The 16,462-nt window shown below is 40.0% G+C and overlaps 1 protein-coding gene across 1 annotated transcript in view; it reads left to right on the forward strand.

The window, feature by feature from the left end:
- The window catches only part of LOC117288184 (atrial natriuretic peptide-converting enzyme-like), a 50,298-nt gene extending 35,554 nt beyond the window's left edge, over positions 1-14,744 (forward strand). Inside the window, exons 10-25 of the mRNA XM_033768923.1 lie at positions 279-395; positions 1,518-1,622; positions 2,386-2,484; positions 2,921-3,028; positions 4,043-4,153; positions 4,934-5,041; positions 5,785-5,937; positions 6,586-6,918; positions 7,192-7,305; positions 8,185-8,338; positions 8,930-9,070; positions 9,214-9,263; positions 9,499-9,667; positions 10,471-10,742; positions 11,696-11,835; positions 12,178-14,744. Coding sequence (XP_033624814.1) covers positions 279-395; positions 1,518-1,622; positions 2,386-2,484; positions 2,921-3,028; positions 4,043-4,153; positions 4,934-5,041; positions 5,785-5,937; positions 6,586-6,918; positions 7,192-7,305; positions 8,185-8,338; positions 8,930-9,070; positions 9,214-9,263; positions 9,499-9,667; positions 10,471-10,742; positions 11,696-11,835; positions 12,178-12,342 — 2,339 coding nt within the window. The 3' untranslated portion in view covers positions 12,343-14,744. The remainder of the gene's footprint in view (positions 1-278; positions 396-1,517; positions 1,623-2,385; positions 2,485-2,920; positions 3,029-4,042; positions 4,154-4,933; positions 5,042-5,784; positions 5,938-6,585; positions 6,919-7,191; positions 7,306-8,184; positions 8,339-8,929; positions 9,071-9,213; positions 9,264-9,498; positions 9,668-10,470; positions 10,743-11,695; positions 11,836-12,177) is intronic.
- The last annotated feature ends 1,718 nt before the right edge of the window (positions 14,745-16,462 follow it).

Here is a 16,462-nt window from a genome sequence, read left to right on the forward strand (position 1 = left end):
TCCATGGTATATGGTATAATAAAGCAAACTCCCGAGCATGACGTCAAAGCATTGTCATTTTGACGCGCACCGTCAACAGCACGAGTGTTTTTAGTTTTTCCAAACCTTGAGGTTGGGGCCTGATTTTTTAATCTATATATACGAAAAAATTAGGAGTGTGCAAATGTCAAAACTACATTTAAATGGTGAAAAAACGCATTATAAACAAGTTAAAATAGAATTTCCGTTAAAAACATTCCGTCAAGTGGCTGTTTAATTATTTTGTTGTGTGTTTCCAGTCACGTGTAGAGATGACCAGTTCCACTGTGAAGTAACTGGTTGTATAGATTTATCCCGTTTATGTGATGGGTATGGAGATTGCTATGACACGTCAGATGAACTGCAATGTGGTGATGGTGAGTAACATTCTCCTATTAATAGTAATATGGCCCTGAAAAAATATGGCAAAAAAGGCCCGTATGAGTCGCGCTATGCCATTTCACGTGATGGGCTCTGATCGTCAAGGGATTTTTTTCTTCAAAAATCAATATTTTGTTATCTTTTTTTATATCCTTGATGTCTACACTTTCATAATGTTAAATCAGGGAGGTTGATTTTGATCAATAAAAGATGAAAAACCATGCGTTTTGTGATAAGGTTTTCAGTGCCTCGGCACAATTGATTCCGTTTGATGCTACAAATTGGACTCAAATTGAAGTCAACCCAAACGCCAATGACTTATCCACCAGAACTTTAATTCGATGCTCCATCACACCACTCGGCCATGACCAACATGAGTCATGACACATTTCATGTTCGTTTTTTGTGCTAAGAAATTGCTATAGAAGTCGTTACTTTAACACAATACCACTCAACCTTTACAGTTTATAATAATGATCTTCGCATGTTTTTTTCCCAGTGGAAGAGATGATTTATGATGTGCGAGTGTGACTTTAAGGGTCAACTCCATTTATTTTTTTGACTTCTTCGTCTGGAGTTGCTTTTATGATTGATAATAAACCCTTGCTCTGAATGGTTATACAAGCTTGCACATTTTGACGTTATTTGGGTCATGAAAACTTTGACTACTTCAATTCACTTTATTTCCAAATCCAAACAAATATTTTTTATTGATAATGATATTTATTAGGTTTATCACTTCTACCCCGTTTTCTGTATAGATAATCTATCATGTACGGATTGCATGTCATGGCCGAATTCAAGTTATGGTGGCTAAGCCATCGTAGTGTGGGTTCGAATCTCAATCATGGCATTTTTGTCCACGAGTTTTTGTAACTGCTTCCTTTCACACAAGGGTATAAACGGGTACCTGTAAGGGTAGATGTTGTTATTGTTTATGAAAAAGCCACTATATCGCATAATACGGCAGTTCAGGGCTGTTTACTCACTTGGGAGCTAAGAAATATTATAGGAATGGTTAGGCCCAATAACCATGGCGCATATGACGTTATAGTGGAATGCGCTATATATAAGAACTACTTATTTATTGGTAGTATTTTGTTCTTTGTTTTACATAGTGTGTCCATACTACGACATGGTGAGATGCGGAGATGGTTCCTGCATTCACAGGACTAGCATATGCGACGATTGGGATGACTGCAACGATGATGAAGTTAACTGCAGTCAGTAGGACAACTGTTTCATTTTTTTTTCTCTGTTAGGCCGTATCCGAATTGGCGGCTACAGCTTCGGATACGGCTAGATTTGGGGGTGATCGTACGTTGAGGTATAGAGAGTCCCTTAGCAACATCCTTAGCAACAGCCATAGCCGTAGCTGTAGCCGCCAATTCGGATACGGCTTTGGTCTTGATTGACGATCCTGTTTTTGTGTTACGCACCGACTGGGGGCACTAATAAACCCCATTCTGAAAGACTGGCTGGTGCAAGGCTACACATTTGAATCGATGGGATGTTTGTCTGATACAGTGTATTTTCTCCAGTAACTCGTGTTGTGATAACAAAGCCAATCAAGGCTATTTGTTCGTTTTACTTTATCCATCTGGAACTTTAACTTTCCTCTGTAGTCGATACCGTTCATGTTGCCCATTTTCCCCTTTATACATTTTGTATACAAACTTTGTTATTTTTCTTCGTTTTTATGGTGTGCACTTTACCCACATTGCAGATGTTATTTCACGTTGTGTCTAAAAACTCTCACAAAATTCTGCCTCATTCTGTTTTGAGAGTTCCTCTAGAGTTCGTCTGGCCCCTCTAACAACGAGTCTTAACTGCCCAATAGCAGTATGTTATTCGAAATTTCCTCGCGTAACACGACTCTAAAGCTTATGGACAAGACAATTACCCAAAACACAATCTGTATTTGGCCGCTACTTTTTTTGTGAGCAGTTTTAATGAAATGTGTTTCTTTTCAATAACATTCCGCAGCTTTTGAGTGTGACGAAGGGAGTGTTTTCCTGAATGAAGTATTGCTATGTGACAGCTATAACGATTGTGGCGACAACTCCGATGAACTTCAAAACTGTAGTAAGTACAACAAAACGACACCCTATCATTATCAACGACTTTAAAAACTTTGTGAACCACAGATGTATTACCGAACCTTAAATGGGCATCTCTGTTTTGTTTTTGTTTTTTTAACTGACTGTGTTATTTAAAACAACAATTATGACCAAATCAATGGCAAACTCGTTAAAATGGCGGCCATTTTGAAAATGTTAAAATGATGCATATTTCCACTTATTTGATTTTTTTTTTGCGGTTTTTAATATTTCATTCTGAGGCCCCGAACAAAACGCACTGCGGTAAAATATAAATGTTGCAGTTTGTTTGAGGTTTTCCAAAAAAATATGGACGTTGTTCTGAATTTGTCGACAACAACTTGTCTGTATTTTGCTCGAAAATAATGTTTTGTGAGACCAATCTTAAAAGACGTGTATTTGTTCTTGTTGTTCTGATTAAGCTTGCGTGGAAGGGCGGCAGTTCGATTGCGGTGAACGGTGTATTCCTATGAACTATCGATGCGATGGTATGAACGACTGCGTGGATGGAAGTGACGAAAAGAACTGCAGTAAGTTACGACAACTTCATAAGTTAAACTGTACACTTGAGAAAAATGTGTTATTCTTTTACAAACCATAGCCAAAGCATCTCATAAGGACCAGGGAATGGGCTCGTTCAACGTAAACAATGTTAAATGGAAACCCGACTTCAAATTAAGCTTTTACTCTTTCGTTTTTGAACCAGATGATTGAAAACAACATCTGCGCCGATGTCAAATTCCATGCCGTTTTGATTTAATATCACAACACTTCAGAAACGAACTGAAAGTTCCCCGTACAAAAATGTTTACTCCAGAATTGTAAGGGTCGTGGGTTCGAATCCCACCCGAGTAACATGCCTGTGATATTTTTTCACAGGACTCGGGAAAGTACTGAGTATACAGTGCTAACACACATCGGTGTATGGGTAAAAACCAAAATTAATATTCTTTATCCCCGATGCAAATTTAACATCTATTATATCGTTGCGGTACCCGCTGCCAAAACATAGGATTCGAACTGCCTCTAGCTGCCGGGCAACCTCGGTAGTCTAGTTGGTAAGACACTGCTCTAGAATTGCAAGGGTCGTGGGTTCGAATCCCACCCGAGTAACATGCCTGTGATATTTTTTCACAGGACTCGGGAAAGTACTGAGTATACAGTGCTAACACACCTCGGTGTATGGGTAAAAACCAAAATTAATATTCTTTATCCCCAATGCAAATTTAACATCTATTGTATCGTTGCGGTACCCGCTGCCAAAACATAGGATTCGAACTGCCTCTAGCTGCCGGGCAACCTCGGTAGTCTAGTTGGTAAGACACTGCTCTAGAATTGCAAGGGTCGTGGGTTCGAATCCCACCGAGTAACATGCCTGTGATATTTTTTTCACAGGACTCGGGAAAGTACTGAGTATACAGTGCTAACACACATCGGTGTATGGGTAAAAACCAAAATTAATGTTTACTCCATTAAACTTTGACCTTGAAGTACCTCGTTACGGTTATGTGTTCATTGATTTGTTGAATTCTATTTTCCTGAAGCATGTAGCAATTGGAAAACCCCTTGTGACGATGGAGTGTGTCTTCCTTTCTGGCTGTTTTGTGATAAAACGGAAGATTGCAGCGACGGAAGTGACGAAAAAGACTGTCCACGTAAGTGCAGTTTGTTTGTATTACAGTCTGGTTGGGGTGTTATACACCCTCTGGTTGGGGCGTGTCACTGGGTTGTTATGCATCAGTGAATATTGGAGAAAAGATAAAAACTGTGGGATTGCCATTTGCCATCATCATTCGGCATAGACTTGCGTCAGTGGCTGCCTCGTCCCCAGGTTGTAATGGGGGCGCACTCCTGGAGATGCCGCCATCACCTTGTGTCTTTCAATCACTGCTCGTCTCAGTCCTTCGACACTGGGTACGTTCGATTAGCTTCCCCGGGTCGACCCTGGTGTGTGGCGTTTTCTTTTTCCAGGACGAACGTGTGCAGATAGATACCCAAGTGCGTCCTGGAAAAAAAACCGTCACACACCGGTGTCGACCCAGGAAAGCTAAACGAACGCACCCACTTCTTCCACTCCACTTTGTGACGTTGCCTATCCAGCGCAGCTTATATGGCGGCCTCTGCCTCGAATTGTACGTGTAGGCAGACCATCTATAGCTGCCATTAGTACTACTCTATGTTAGTACTAACTATTAAAATGTGTGTAGACTAATGCATACAGGGGCCTTGTGGACGTATCCAGGTTCCGATTTCACAAAGATAATTCTAACTTGGGACTTGTCCTAGGAGATATGAAAAACTCAAGGCTAGTAACTCGTTCTAACTCGAGATAAGACTAGTTTTAACTCATTGTGAAATCCACCCATGGCCTTTGATCACTTTGATAGCGTTTCCCAATTACTCGTATATTGTAACCTGTCTGCTCTCTTGTATAGCTTGCCCTGGTAACTTCCATCAGTGTGATGACTTGGAATGCGTCTCTGGAGATGGTATGTGCGACGGATACTACGACTGCTCAGATAGAAGCGACGAGAAAGACTGCGGTACGTTATACTAGAAAATCAGACCCTTAACACAACCCCCTTCCTTTTCCCTCGACGGTGTTTGCGCCAAAGTCAAAAGAGAAGTTTTTACTGTAGCATTATGCTGTACTGTTGTGTATTCGTCGTTGTCAATGCAACGACTAAAGGCCGAGTCACGCTGCAGCGATAACAAAACGATAACGGTCACGAGTATCGTGCAAAGAGAACGTATTCTATTGGTTGTATTGCTCCACGCAGTGTGACGCACACGCTAATTCAACCAATATAATGCGTTCTCTTTGCGTCGTGATCGTTATCGTTTTCGTAATCGTTGCAGTGTGACCCGGCTTTTACGCAATAGAACGGTGACATTGCGATACGGCGATACAACTCCATTAAAACCCAATATCTTGGAGTTGACGAAAAATGAACCAGCGTACGTTCGTTGCTCCTCGCGGGCTTGTACGTACCGTACATAATTGACTTTAGGAACAGACGGATATATAAAATAAAAGGCGGCAGAGTATCGTCAGTTTATACAGTCCTCTCAGAAGTTTAAAGAAAAACACAATTTATGTTATAATTTTGTTATAAACCGTTCCAACTATAGAACTGCTTAAAATTGTTTTACTTTTGTTTTTGCTTCTTTTAGAATCTTGAAAATGCTTCAAGTAAAGACTGTTAATATGGAAGAGTTTTCCTTGAAAAAGAATAGTGTGGGTTGCTCTCATCGGACGTAACATTTGAACTTTATTTGTTTTCAGATGACGTGGTCTTTGAGTGTCTAATAGGCTCGTTTACATGCCTGTCAGGAAAGGTGTGTGTACCAGAAAGTGGAATATGTGATGGGGTTGATAACTGCCCAGATGGTGAGGACGAGGTTGACTGTGATGGAGGGTTGGCAACGCAGGGTAAAGGTAAGTGCGATTGGGAGTAATTATTGTTTGGATTGCAGTGTCACCGGATGGCCCAGTTTCATAGAGCTGCTATAATAGCACAGTAATTTCCCTTAGCATGACAATTTTGCCTTGATAAAAACAGGATTGCCAACCAAATTTCCACGTGATTTTTTAGGATAAACAACAAAAGCTGAAAAAGCAATATGCAACAGAAAGAAATTAGGTTGGTAATCCTGTTTTTATCAAGGAAGAAATTTCATGCCAAGCAAATTGGTGTGCTTAGCAGCTCTATGAAGTTGGGCCCTGGTAACCATTGGAGAGGGTTAACAGAATTCAGTGTTAAGTGAGAGTTATTTAATTTGATTTGCTGATTTGTTATAATAATTAACAACAAACAAACCCCACAACAGACAACAGACACACACCCTAATAAGGAAACCAACGACTTTTTTTATAAGAGAGGATACAATTATAACTTTCACTGATCTTCTCTAAGAAAATTAAGACCTTATTTGATTGACTGGTGTGTTTCAGATGAGTGAATCTTCTCTCTCTAAAATGAATGTTGCATTATTTGATAAAGATCTATTTTTTGGACCAAAATTTTTATTTCACATTATGTTTCTTTTGTTTATTGTTGGTTCATTTTACCTATTTCTATTGCAGCCTGCGGTGAACGCTACATCAATCTGACATCGGAGATGATGAATTACACTTTATCCTACCCTACGATGTTTGGTCTTCAGTCCAAGTGCACATGGCTAATCACAAGCCCTCCAAACACCAAGATCATCGTCACGCAGATCCAGGCTATCACTTGCTGCGGGACATTTACGGTCGGTGACGGGCACGACCCAAAAGACACATCGAAAAAAATCGAGATTCGAAGTTTACCGAGGTCCAGGGGGCTTGTGTCAGAGGAAAACACTATGTACATAGACTTCGTCACCGAGCTATCCTTTTTGAAGTTCGAGCTGTTGTTCACGGCAGTGGAGAACGGTAAGTTTTTAATCACAACCTCATAAAGGGCGGTGATTTTGATAAATAACCTAAGTGTTATGGGTTCGAAGAGAGTAGATGCGCAAATGTGAACCACCCTCGTACTACCTTAAATATTTTTGAAACCATTATCTTGATCCAGACTTTTATTCTGTCGTTTAAAAAATGAACAGCACAGAGGAAGAGTCCTATATAGGGCTAATTCAGTAGTAAAACGTTCCAACTTTGTGTACGACTGATAATTCAAACTCAATTCTTTTGTTTGTTGTTAAGTTTGTGAAGAGGGTGAGAAACGGTGTCTATCTAAATACGACGAGTGTATCACGTCTGCAAAGTGGTGTAACTTCGAAGATGACTGCGACTCCGGTAGAGATGAGCAGGAGTGCTGTGAGTACCGGTCATTTGGTCTTGTTTGTTGTTGATGAGCTTTGTTATCAACGGGTGATCCTGTATATGTGCCTCATTTGCAAAATAATAAACTAATTGAGGAAACAAATATCGGTGAACAAAATATGGCTCTAGGTAAACAACATCGAAACTTGATTCCTTATTTCAAGAGCGGGTGCAGTGAACTCTTACCAGGTTAGAGAAGGAAGACCTGGAATGCGTTTTGGCGACCCCAACCAGAAACATTGGTCTTCGGTTGAGCGTTTTCGGTTGAGCGGACGATGCTGTTCAGATCAACCGGTAACCGCGACTTGTTGAGTCGGTTGGGCTTTTGTCGGGGTCGCCAAGAAGCACTCCTAGGATCTAGGTCAATTCTGACCAAGATAGTTTTTAGAATATGGATATCGTTCACGTTCTCAATAGCATTCGCCAGCCATCGTGCACCTAGGTGGTTAGTCCCTTCTGAGACTTAGGATGCGTTCGTTTAGCTCCCCTGGGTCGACCCCGGTGCGTGTTTTTTTTTACCAGGACGAACGTGGGTAATTATCTGCACACACTCGTCCTGGAAAAAAAAACCGCCACACACCGGGGTCGACCCATGGAAGCTAAACGCACGAACCATTAGAGAACGCTTCCTCATTATAGACCTTAACCGCAAATACTCGGTGCGCGCGCTTTAGGCGTTGAATGAGGTGCATGCTGGTCTAGCTGTTGATCGCTAACTAGACCAGTATACACCTCATCCAACATTTAGCGCTTGCGCAATGGGTATTGCAAAACGGTTCATGTAAACAATGGCAAATAAACACTTGAAAATGGAATGATAACTTTTATTGTAGTAACATTTATCAAATCCAAATTGACATTTCTTCCTTTCAGTGCAATTGGAGACAGACGGAAGCCAGTCCACTAAAAGGGTTGGAGCCGGACACGTTAAAATCACAATAGAAGGAGACGAAAAATACTTATGTTACGATAACACAACTTGGCGGGAGTTGTTGGGTGACGTCATCTGTAACGAGTACGGCTTTGGGTATGGTTGCCTTTTTTATTTATTGAAGTATATTAAAAGTCCTGGGAGGGGATTTCACAAAGAGGTAGGACTAGTCTTATCTCGAGTTAGGACGAGTTACTCGTCCTAACTTAGGACTAGCCATACATTTTTAATATCTCCTAGGACTAGTCCTAAGTTAGGATTAGTCCTAACTCTTTGTGAAATCGACCCCTCGACACTTTTGGTAGTAACTCAAAATAATTGTTAGTATAAAAACTTGAGCAATGGAGAACGGTTGGAGAGTATAAAACAATGTGAGATATGGCTCACTCTGACGTAAAGTAGTTTTGAGAACGAGGCCTGAAGTCTTTTTAGGCATATCTGGAAGCACACAGATTTCTCCAACAATGTTGGGTGTTTTTCTTACATTATTCGCTTGCAACTTCGATGACCAATTAAGTCCCAAGTTTCACAGGTTTGGAAACACCAAGGGAAAATACTGTTTTTTTTTTACCAAATGTGTCCAGTGCCTTTAAAACAAATAATAGGCCATTCGTATATGTTTTTATATAATGTCTAGTCAAACACCGAGTAAACTCACTTACGTCTTTTTCTATATATCTCTTCTAGGTTTATGAATGAATCAACCTTTGTTGACGTCACAACCCTTAGACCAATCACAAGTGGATATTACGTCCTACCGGAAAAGGAATTACAAGCATTGCTTAGTTTAGGACCCAGACCCCTCCTCTACGAAGTAGTTACACATAGGTAAGAGCTGCATGGCAACAGGAAATATTGTTTTTTTTCCTTATCCATTTTGCTGTTTTTTTTTGTTGTTTTTTTTGTGTTTGTTGGGGTGTTTGACTCAGTAATTATTCTTTGTCATCGATTGTGGTTCATTTTCCCCACAGCGAAAGTTGCCCTTCTGGAAAGGCTATCCACTTAACGTGCAATAAAGCAGGTGCGTATGGGGTTTCTTATTATTATGTGTTAAACTCATTAATGTTTGAATTTAATTCAGGTATCATCGCATTTTGATATGTTTAGCTAAAATGATTTTGTGAAAATGTCAACGAAGGATTTCACCAATCCCCTGCCCCTTAAATAAACTGAACAAAATAAATAAAAAAGCAACAACAATATTTCTAATCTCCCTCTTCTGTTGTCTCCCTCTCTCTCATCTATTTTACTTGAAGAGTGTGGAAGGCAGGGACATATGCCGAGGGTTGTGAACGGACGGAACGCCCTCCCTGGCGAGGTCCCCTGGGTGGTGTCTATCAGTCATCCGCTAGGCGACCCAACCGATCATTACTGTGGTGGCGCCCTCATCGCTAATAAATGGGTTATCACGGCTGGACATTGTGTGTAAGTATTCCTTATACTTGAATCTTGAATATTGAATTGTTGTACTCTCCTAATAACAGTGTTGCTGTCCTGGCCCTGTGCTTGTGCTGTTATTAATGTGCTTAATCTCAGCCATTTTTCCGTGAGAGAGATTGGAAGCTCCATATCCCTCATATAGACCTTTCTTTTGCAACGTCACAGCCCGAGTTTTTGCCAACCAAGATTGGAAAACTATGGAAAGCCATAAGTGCAAATCAAGCAAAGATCGCTATTTTTTGTAACAATGTAACCAAATTTGTCGATTTTGTTTAAAACAAAACAACTAGTTATGAGAAGTACTTTATTTAATTAAAAGTTTGAAGAAAATGTTGAATTTTGTTAAAACATCTGTTTTTACGATTTAGTGTTTTACTAACATTCGGCCGACCATGCCAACCAAGGCGGTTTGTTGATCAACAAAAGAAAGGTCTATACCCTTATTATAATGGTGTGCATCAGCTCATTCAAACTTCAGTAGTGTTGTTGTTACTGTTGCTGCTGCTGTTACTCTCGATGTTATGTTGTCGTTGCCATAGTCGCTCTGATTGTCGTTGTCGTGGTCGCTGTCGCTGTTGATGTTTTCTTCATTTTGTTGGCGTGTTCTTTCTCTCTCCATGTAGAGTTTCATCTACCATTACCTAACACCTAATGCGTCTCAGAGCTTTAGGTGAGAGAGAGGACAGAGCCTCAAGCCGAATCCAAAGCAGAAGTTTCGAAAAGGGCCTAATCATCTTTACGTCCGGAGAAAGGGTTTTAACACATCTTTTGTAACTTTATTTCAACAGAAAAGGATTCACTCAACCCAAGGTGTTACTTGGCACCACAAATCTCACAGCAGATCATGGGTTTGTGCAAGTTCGTCAGGTCAAGAGAGCCATCGAGTTCCCAACCTACTCCAACTATAATCTGAATGATATAGCCCTGTTAGAGCTGGAGGTACCAGTCTCTATAACCGACCGTGTTAGTCCCGTGTGTCTGCCACCGAGGAACGACTCGCTCCTGACCGAGACGGGTTCGTCAGCCACTATGTCAGGCTGGGGAGGAACTATTCCATTTAGTAAGTGTCCGTTGATTTACTTATCAAATACTCCCGTGTTATCTCTTATTTTTGTTTCACTAAATGTCCACCGAGCTCGTAGATTTGTCCAAGTCTCTTTACGCAAGCACCCGCGCTCTCTGATTTCACCGGGTAGTATGAATCACACGTTGGACGACGAACTGCACGGTCCTGCATAAAGTACTTGATGTACAGTATCCTGTGGGGTTGAAACATGGTTTTCAACCTCGTGTAACGAAGCTCTGTTTTGGCTTCGTTTTTGGCTTTGTTGTACGAGGTTGAAAAACATTCTTCGACCCCACGGTTTTCTGTATATAACTGCAGTACCGTGGCAGTATTGTTATTTAGTAACCCGCGGCCGATTTCACGAAACTCTAGGATTAATCCTAACTCGAGTTAGGACGAGTAACCCGTCCTAACTTAGGATGAGTTTAATGCTTCCTACGTAATTGGATACGGAACTCAACTCGTCTTAAGTCCTAAGATTAATCCTAAGTTAGGAAGTGTTTGGTGAAATCGACGGCTGATGAATTAAAATCAGGTGCTTGCTTAATAGCGTACAGAGCCTTGGACAAGTCCACCGAGCTCGGTGCACAATTTTTAGCTGCAAATTCACTGAAACACTGCAGGTACCACGATGACTCTTTGTGGTGGTTTTAAACACAATGGTAACACTAAAAGACTTGTCATTATTGCAGACAGTTCAGAAAACGTGGAACTATAATATTCAACTCCATTAAGCTAACATTGATTTCCATTAGCCGTTTTGAGTTATGGTGGTCTCCATAAGGGGAATGCACTGCTTGGTTCGGGTGTATGCAGACAGACTTACCGAAACATAATAGTGTACTAATATTGTGGCCATCATACCTCACAAATGCATAATGTATCATTTTCATACGATTGATTATACCATAATTAAGTTAAATATGTGCGTGTTTGTGTTATAAAAGGCGGTACACCTACGCTTCTACAGACTGCCCGGGCTACTATCGTCGACACGGAAAATTGCAAGCGTTTTGACGATCACACGTACGTCAATGAGAATGTCATTTGCTGCATGAACAAACATGGAGAGCAGAACTCTTGTAAGGTGAGTAGGCTTCATAATTCACAATAAATTACCACGAAACCATAACAAAAACTATTCTCGGTTTACTTACGTGAATGGCGGCAGATTCCCGTTTCTAAATGACTATGCTATTTTTTATTTTTTTCAACGGTTAAATACCGCAAACGGTGATGACGTATCGTGACGTATCCGTTCGCGTAACCGGTTCGCGAAATCGGTGACTCTGCGAAACCTCCCTGTTAGCAATAAAACACCCAATTCGAAATGACGTATTGGGAAAAACTTGCCTTCATACCAACTTCATGTTCCAGTGTAAACAGCCATTTTTAGAAACTAATGATTTACTTAAAATTTTCTTTTAAGGGGGACAGTGGTGGTCCTTTGTATACCTCTCTAGATGGTATATGGTATCAGGTAGGATTGGTGAGCCGTGGTGGAGTGCCCAGCTGCTCAGCACCCAGACAGGTTGTCATTTATACAAGGCTTTCAAAGTTCCTGGACTACATCGAAGCCTTTTTGGGTGTTTGATCCTGAAATAGAACAACACGCTAACCATAGTTCTTCTATTACATCCGCCATCTTGTATAAGAAACTGATGGATCAACATTGAGGAAAGTTTGACTTTCAAGATATCATTGATTCGTGATGCAACGGATTGAGTGGAAAAGTTACATTCTGTGACATGATGGCACAGATGGTTCAACTATGTTTAGGTCACATATTCTAACTGAAGTAATTGGATATTGTTTTAGTTCTATGTTTTTTTTGTAACTTTTTCTGAGTGTAACATTCTATCAATAATTTACCACAATTTGATTACTGATGTTTGGAACACATTGTGACTATGGATTGACACGGGTAGGTTCATTAATTTCAAGTTTCATTTCGGCCTGTCAATAGACTTTAATATGAATAAGTTGTTAAATTTCTGTCGCGGTGATAGCGTGACGACTCTCTCTCTTGAATTCCCGCGACATTGGCGGTATTCTCGCCACTAGAAAGCTGGCCCGCCAGACTACTGCTCTCACGACTACGGTCACATTAATAGTCGGCAGGCAGCAGCTTCGCGCGAGAGCGGTGATCTCGCGAGAGCAGTATTCGGTTGCGGGAACCTGAATCCTCACGCCACCACCCCGGTTCGAACGACGTGTCCACAATTCTAGCCTGTCTATGAAACGACAGCTTGTGTTGTCTACTCTTTAAAATTAAAAAACATTCTTGAGGGCCTTGGTTGGCTGAGATATATAATGACGTATATTCATTTTAAACCAATCAGATGGATCATGTCATGTAAGTAGATTAACTGAGACACATTTGTACTCCACTTAATTAAGACAAAATAACGGTCAAAAGATATCGAGATGTTCAACTTTGCTTTGCTTTCACGATGATGATCTTTGAAGTATTTACAACTGTTCCGTTATTTATAAACCGATTAAACCGAGATAGGATGTCGGTAAAAGCAATTTTGATATCAAAATATATAGGCTCTTCGTTTCGTCTCCGTTTCTTGCTTCGTGATATTAATTAAAATTATTTATGAATGATGATGATAATGATGATGAATTTGATGCTGATAATAATAATAAGTATGAATGTAATAATATTGTATCTAATGTACATGGCATTTTAAAGATTTAAAATGTACTTTTTTGTTTACCTTGCTTTTAAATGATGACTTGATTGTAAGTTATCTAAAATTATTAAAGTAATTACATTTTTCATTTTACTATAGTGTGAAGTGACTGGCACACTGGTATCCGTAAGATAAACTTATTATACTTTTGAGACGTCTTGAGAGTTTTTTTTTTTTAAACAGTTCTCCTCTAAATCCGTTTTCGTCTTAAGTAAACAATGGTCCGGAATTGGTCCCTAACGTAGTACTATTGTCGTGACGCTACTATAAGTTAATGTAATTATTATAATCACTTTTTTGTACTTAATTTGTATCAAATACTATTACAGCAGAATTAGGCCTGTGTTTATAGAAACCTATCAAATTTGTAATTTGTACTCTATTGTATATTCACCTACTATCTTAATTGTAGAATCCCCGACTTCCTTATTTTAACACAACTGTTTGTGTTACTTATAGTAAGTTTTCAGTTCAGTGGTATCATTTTTGTTCAGACTATACTTATACATGTACATGTTACATTTACGGAGTAAGATTTAAATGGGCATTTTTTGTAGGTTGGTACAAATATTGTTAATGATGTGCTCCAGTGTGGTTACCGGTTCTGCATATCTGCTAGTGAGTTGTTGAAAGTCGCCTTGATTATGTATAATATGACTTATATGAACACTTATGTTTATTTCGGTCTATTATGATGTAGGAAAACTGTCCTCAAAAAGACAGGTCAAATATATAATTTGCATTGTTTAGATTTATTCATCTTAAAGCTGAAGTAGCAACCTTCTTAATTAATTTGTCCTTTTTGAAACTTCGGCCAATTGCCGAAGTCCAAACCCGTGTTTTCGAAAAGGCCTATATGTACAAGTTACTCTTCTTCCACTTGGGTTTCACGTTCAATTCATAATCGCGCACTCGGGGCAAGGTCAAGTTATGAAGACCAGGTCAAGGAGCTGGTTGGATGCCTGCAATACAGAGTGGCGATTTTCTTTTTTATATTTCTATAATCGAATGAAGCGTTAGTTACGATCGTACTTTTTGATACACAATATATTTATTCATTTGTTTGCACCTGCTAAAAGGTATGATACATGGAGCAAGTTCGGGTGAGCCACTAGACTTGATCAGAAACTGTGACGTAGCTCTTGAATGTACCATAGTCGACTATGCTCAAGTGCATTGTCGACACTTGTCAATCTCGACTCTTGTCGACTCTTGTCAATCTATGGGTGCGTTCGTTTAGCTTCCCTGGTCGACCCCGCAGTGCTCACTCGGGTGAGCCCCTGACAAGAGCTCATCGAAAGATCACACTCGCCCTCTCGTGGTGACGGCATGCTCCCCAGGTCACCCCAAGTGACCCACTCCACAAGCAGGGCACTGGGGGCTGACCCGGGTGAGCTCCGTCGAAGCTATTCGAACGTACCGGGGCAGACCGGGGTCGACCCATGGACGCTAAACGAACACACCCTATGGTTCTATGTGCTCTGTGGTTTTTGTTTGTTTAAAATGAAATTTATCTCCCTGTGCTATATGGTTTCTGGTTAGTCTAGTCGCCACCTGTACTTGCTGCTTTACTCAGCATTGCTATGCATGTATTTTATTCAAATAAGTGTAAAATGTGTTTTTTTTAAGTGTCTGTGGAGGCTAAATCATTTAACAGGCAGAAGTCATTTTGGTTATCCTTCCGGTTATGTACCTTTACTAAAACCGAGACTTTAAGGGTAAAATAACCAAAATGTACTCTGGATGTTGAAACTATTTGGATAGAGTTTACAGGAAAATTTCCAAAAGATACACTGACCGTCTTGATTTGAGCTGTGGCCGCTTAGTTTTAATTGAAACTCACTGTTATGTTAAACGTCTAAGACCGAAAAGTTTAAACGGACTTCCCTTAAGACAGACAGCGTGATCGAAATAATGTTGACACAGTGACGTCCATACTTTGGTATTTAGTTTGGTGTTATGTAACTATCTCCCGTACACTTCGTATTACATTATAAGTATATGAATGTACATGTACATGTATTTACTTTATTTGACACCTAACTTAATTTTACCCAGTAACAGATTAAATTTGACACCACTTATTTAAATTTCAGTACCACAAATAAATTGTGTCTGTTTTGCCATTTATTTATGTATCATCGTAGTTACAAAGAGAGCTGCCGTAATTGTCAAAGACCAGTCTTCGCACTTGGTGTATCTCAACTTATACACAAAATAACAAACCTGTTAAAATTTGAGCTCAATCGGTCGTCAAAGTTGCGAGATAATAATGAAAGAGAAAACACACGAAGTTGTGTTTATTTTCATAATATGCTTGATTTCGAGACCTCAAATTCTAAATCTGAGGTCTCGAAATCAAATTCGTGGAAAAGTTACTTTTTTCTTGAAAACTATGTCACTTCAGAGAGCCGTTTCTCACAATGTTTTATACTATCAACAGCTCCCCATCACTCGTTACCAAGTAAGGTTTTTATGCTTACAACTATGTTAAGTAATTACCAATAGTGTCCATTGTCTTTAAGGGCAACACAATCTTGTATGTAGGTGCCTACAGCAACTTTCGATAATGTGAAGCGTTTTGAGAAACAATCCACTTCGAATCGTTATGCAAAAAATATATCAATTGTTATGCCCCTCAATGTTTAAGCCCCCAAATTTGAGTCTGAAACGCGTGACAGTCAGTAAAGCTTTACAGCTTTAGTGTTTAACTTTCGAAATCTTAAGTATAAAGACAAGACTTGAACCGGGGACCTGCGACTCCAGAGGCAAACAGTCCTACCACCGGACTAACTCGATCAGTTGAAATTCCTCGAAAAATCCCACTGTTAAATTTCCGTCGTCCGTCATCAGTTTTCGAAATCTAAGTTGAAAAAAAAAAAAAAATATGGAAGCCCATCCCGGGATTTGAGCAGAGGACCTTTCAACTCCAGGAGTGTACGGTTCTACCACGTGACCAACTCGATCATGTCACTGAATAATCCTACTGCTAAATGTTCGTCGCCCATCAAT

Source organism: Asterias rubens, chromosome 3 (assembly GCF_902459465.1).
Source record: "Asterias rubens chromosome 3, eAstRub1.3, whole genome shotgun sequence".
Classification (NCBI taxonomy): Eukaryota; Metazoa; Echinodermata; class Asteroidea; order Forcipulatida; family Asteriidae; genus Asterias; species Asterias rubens.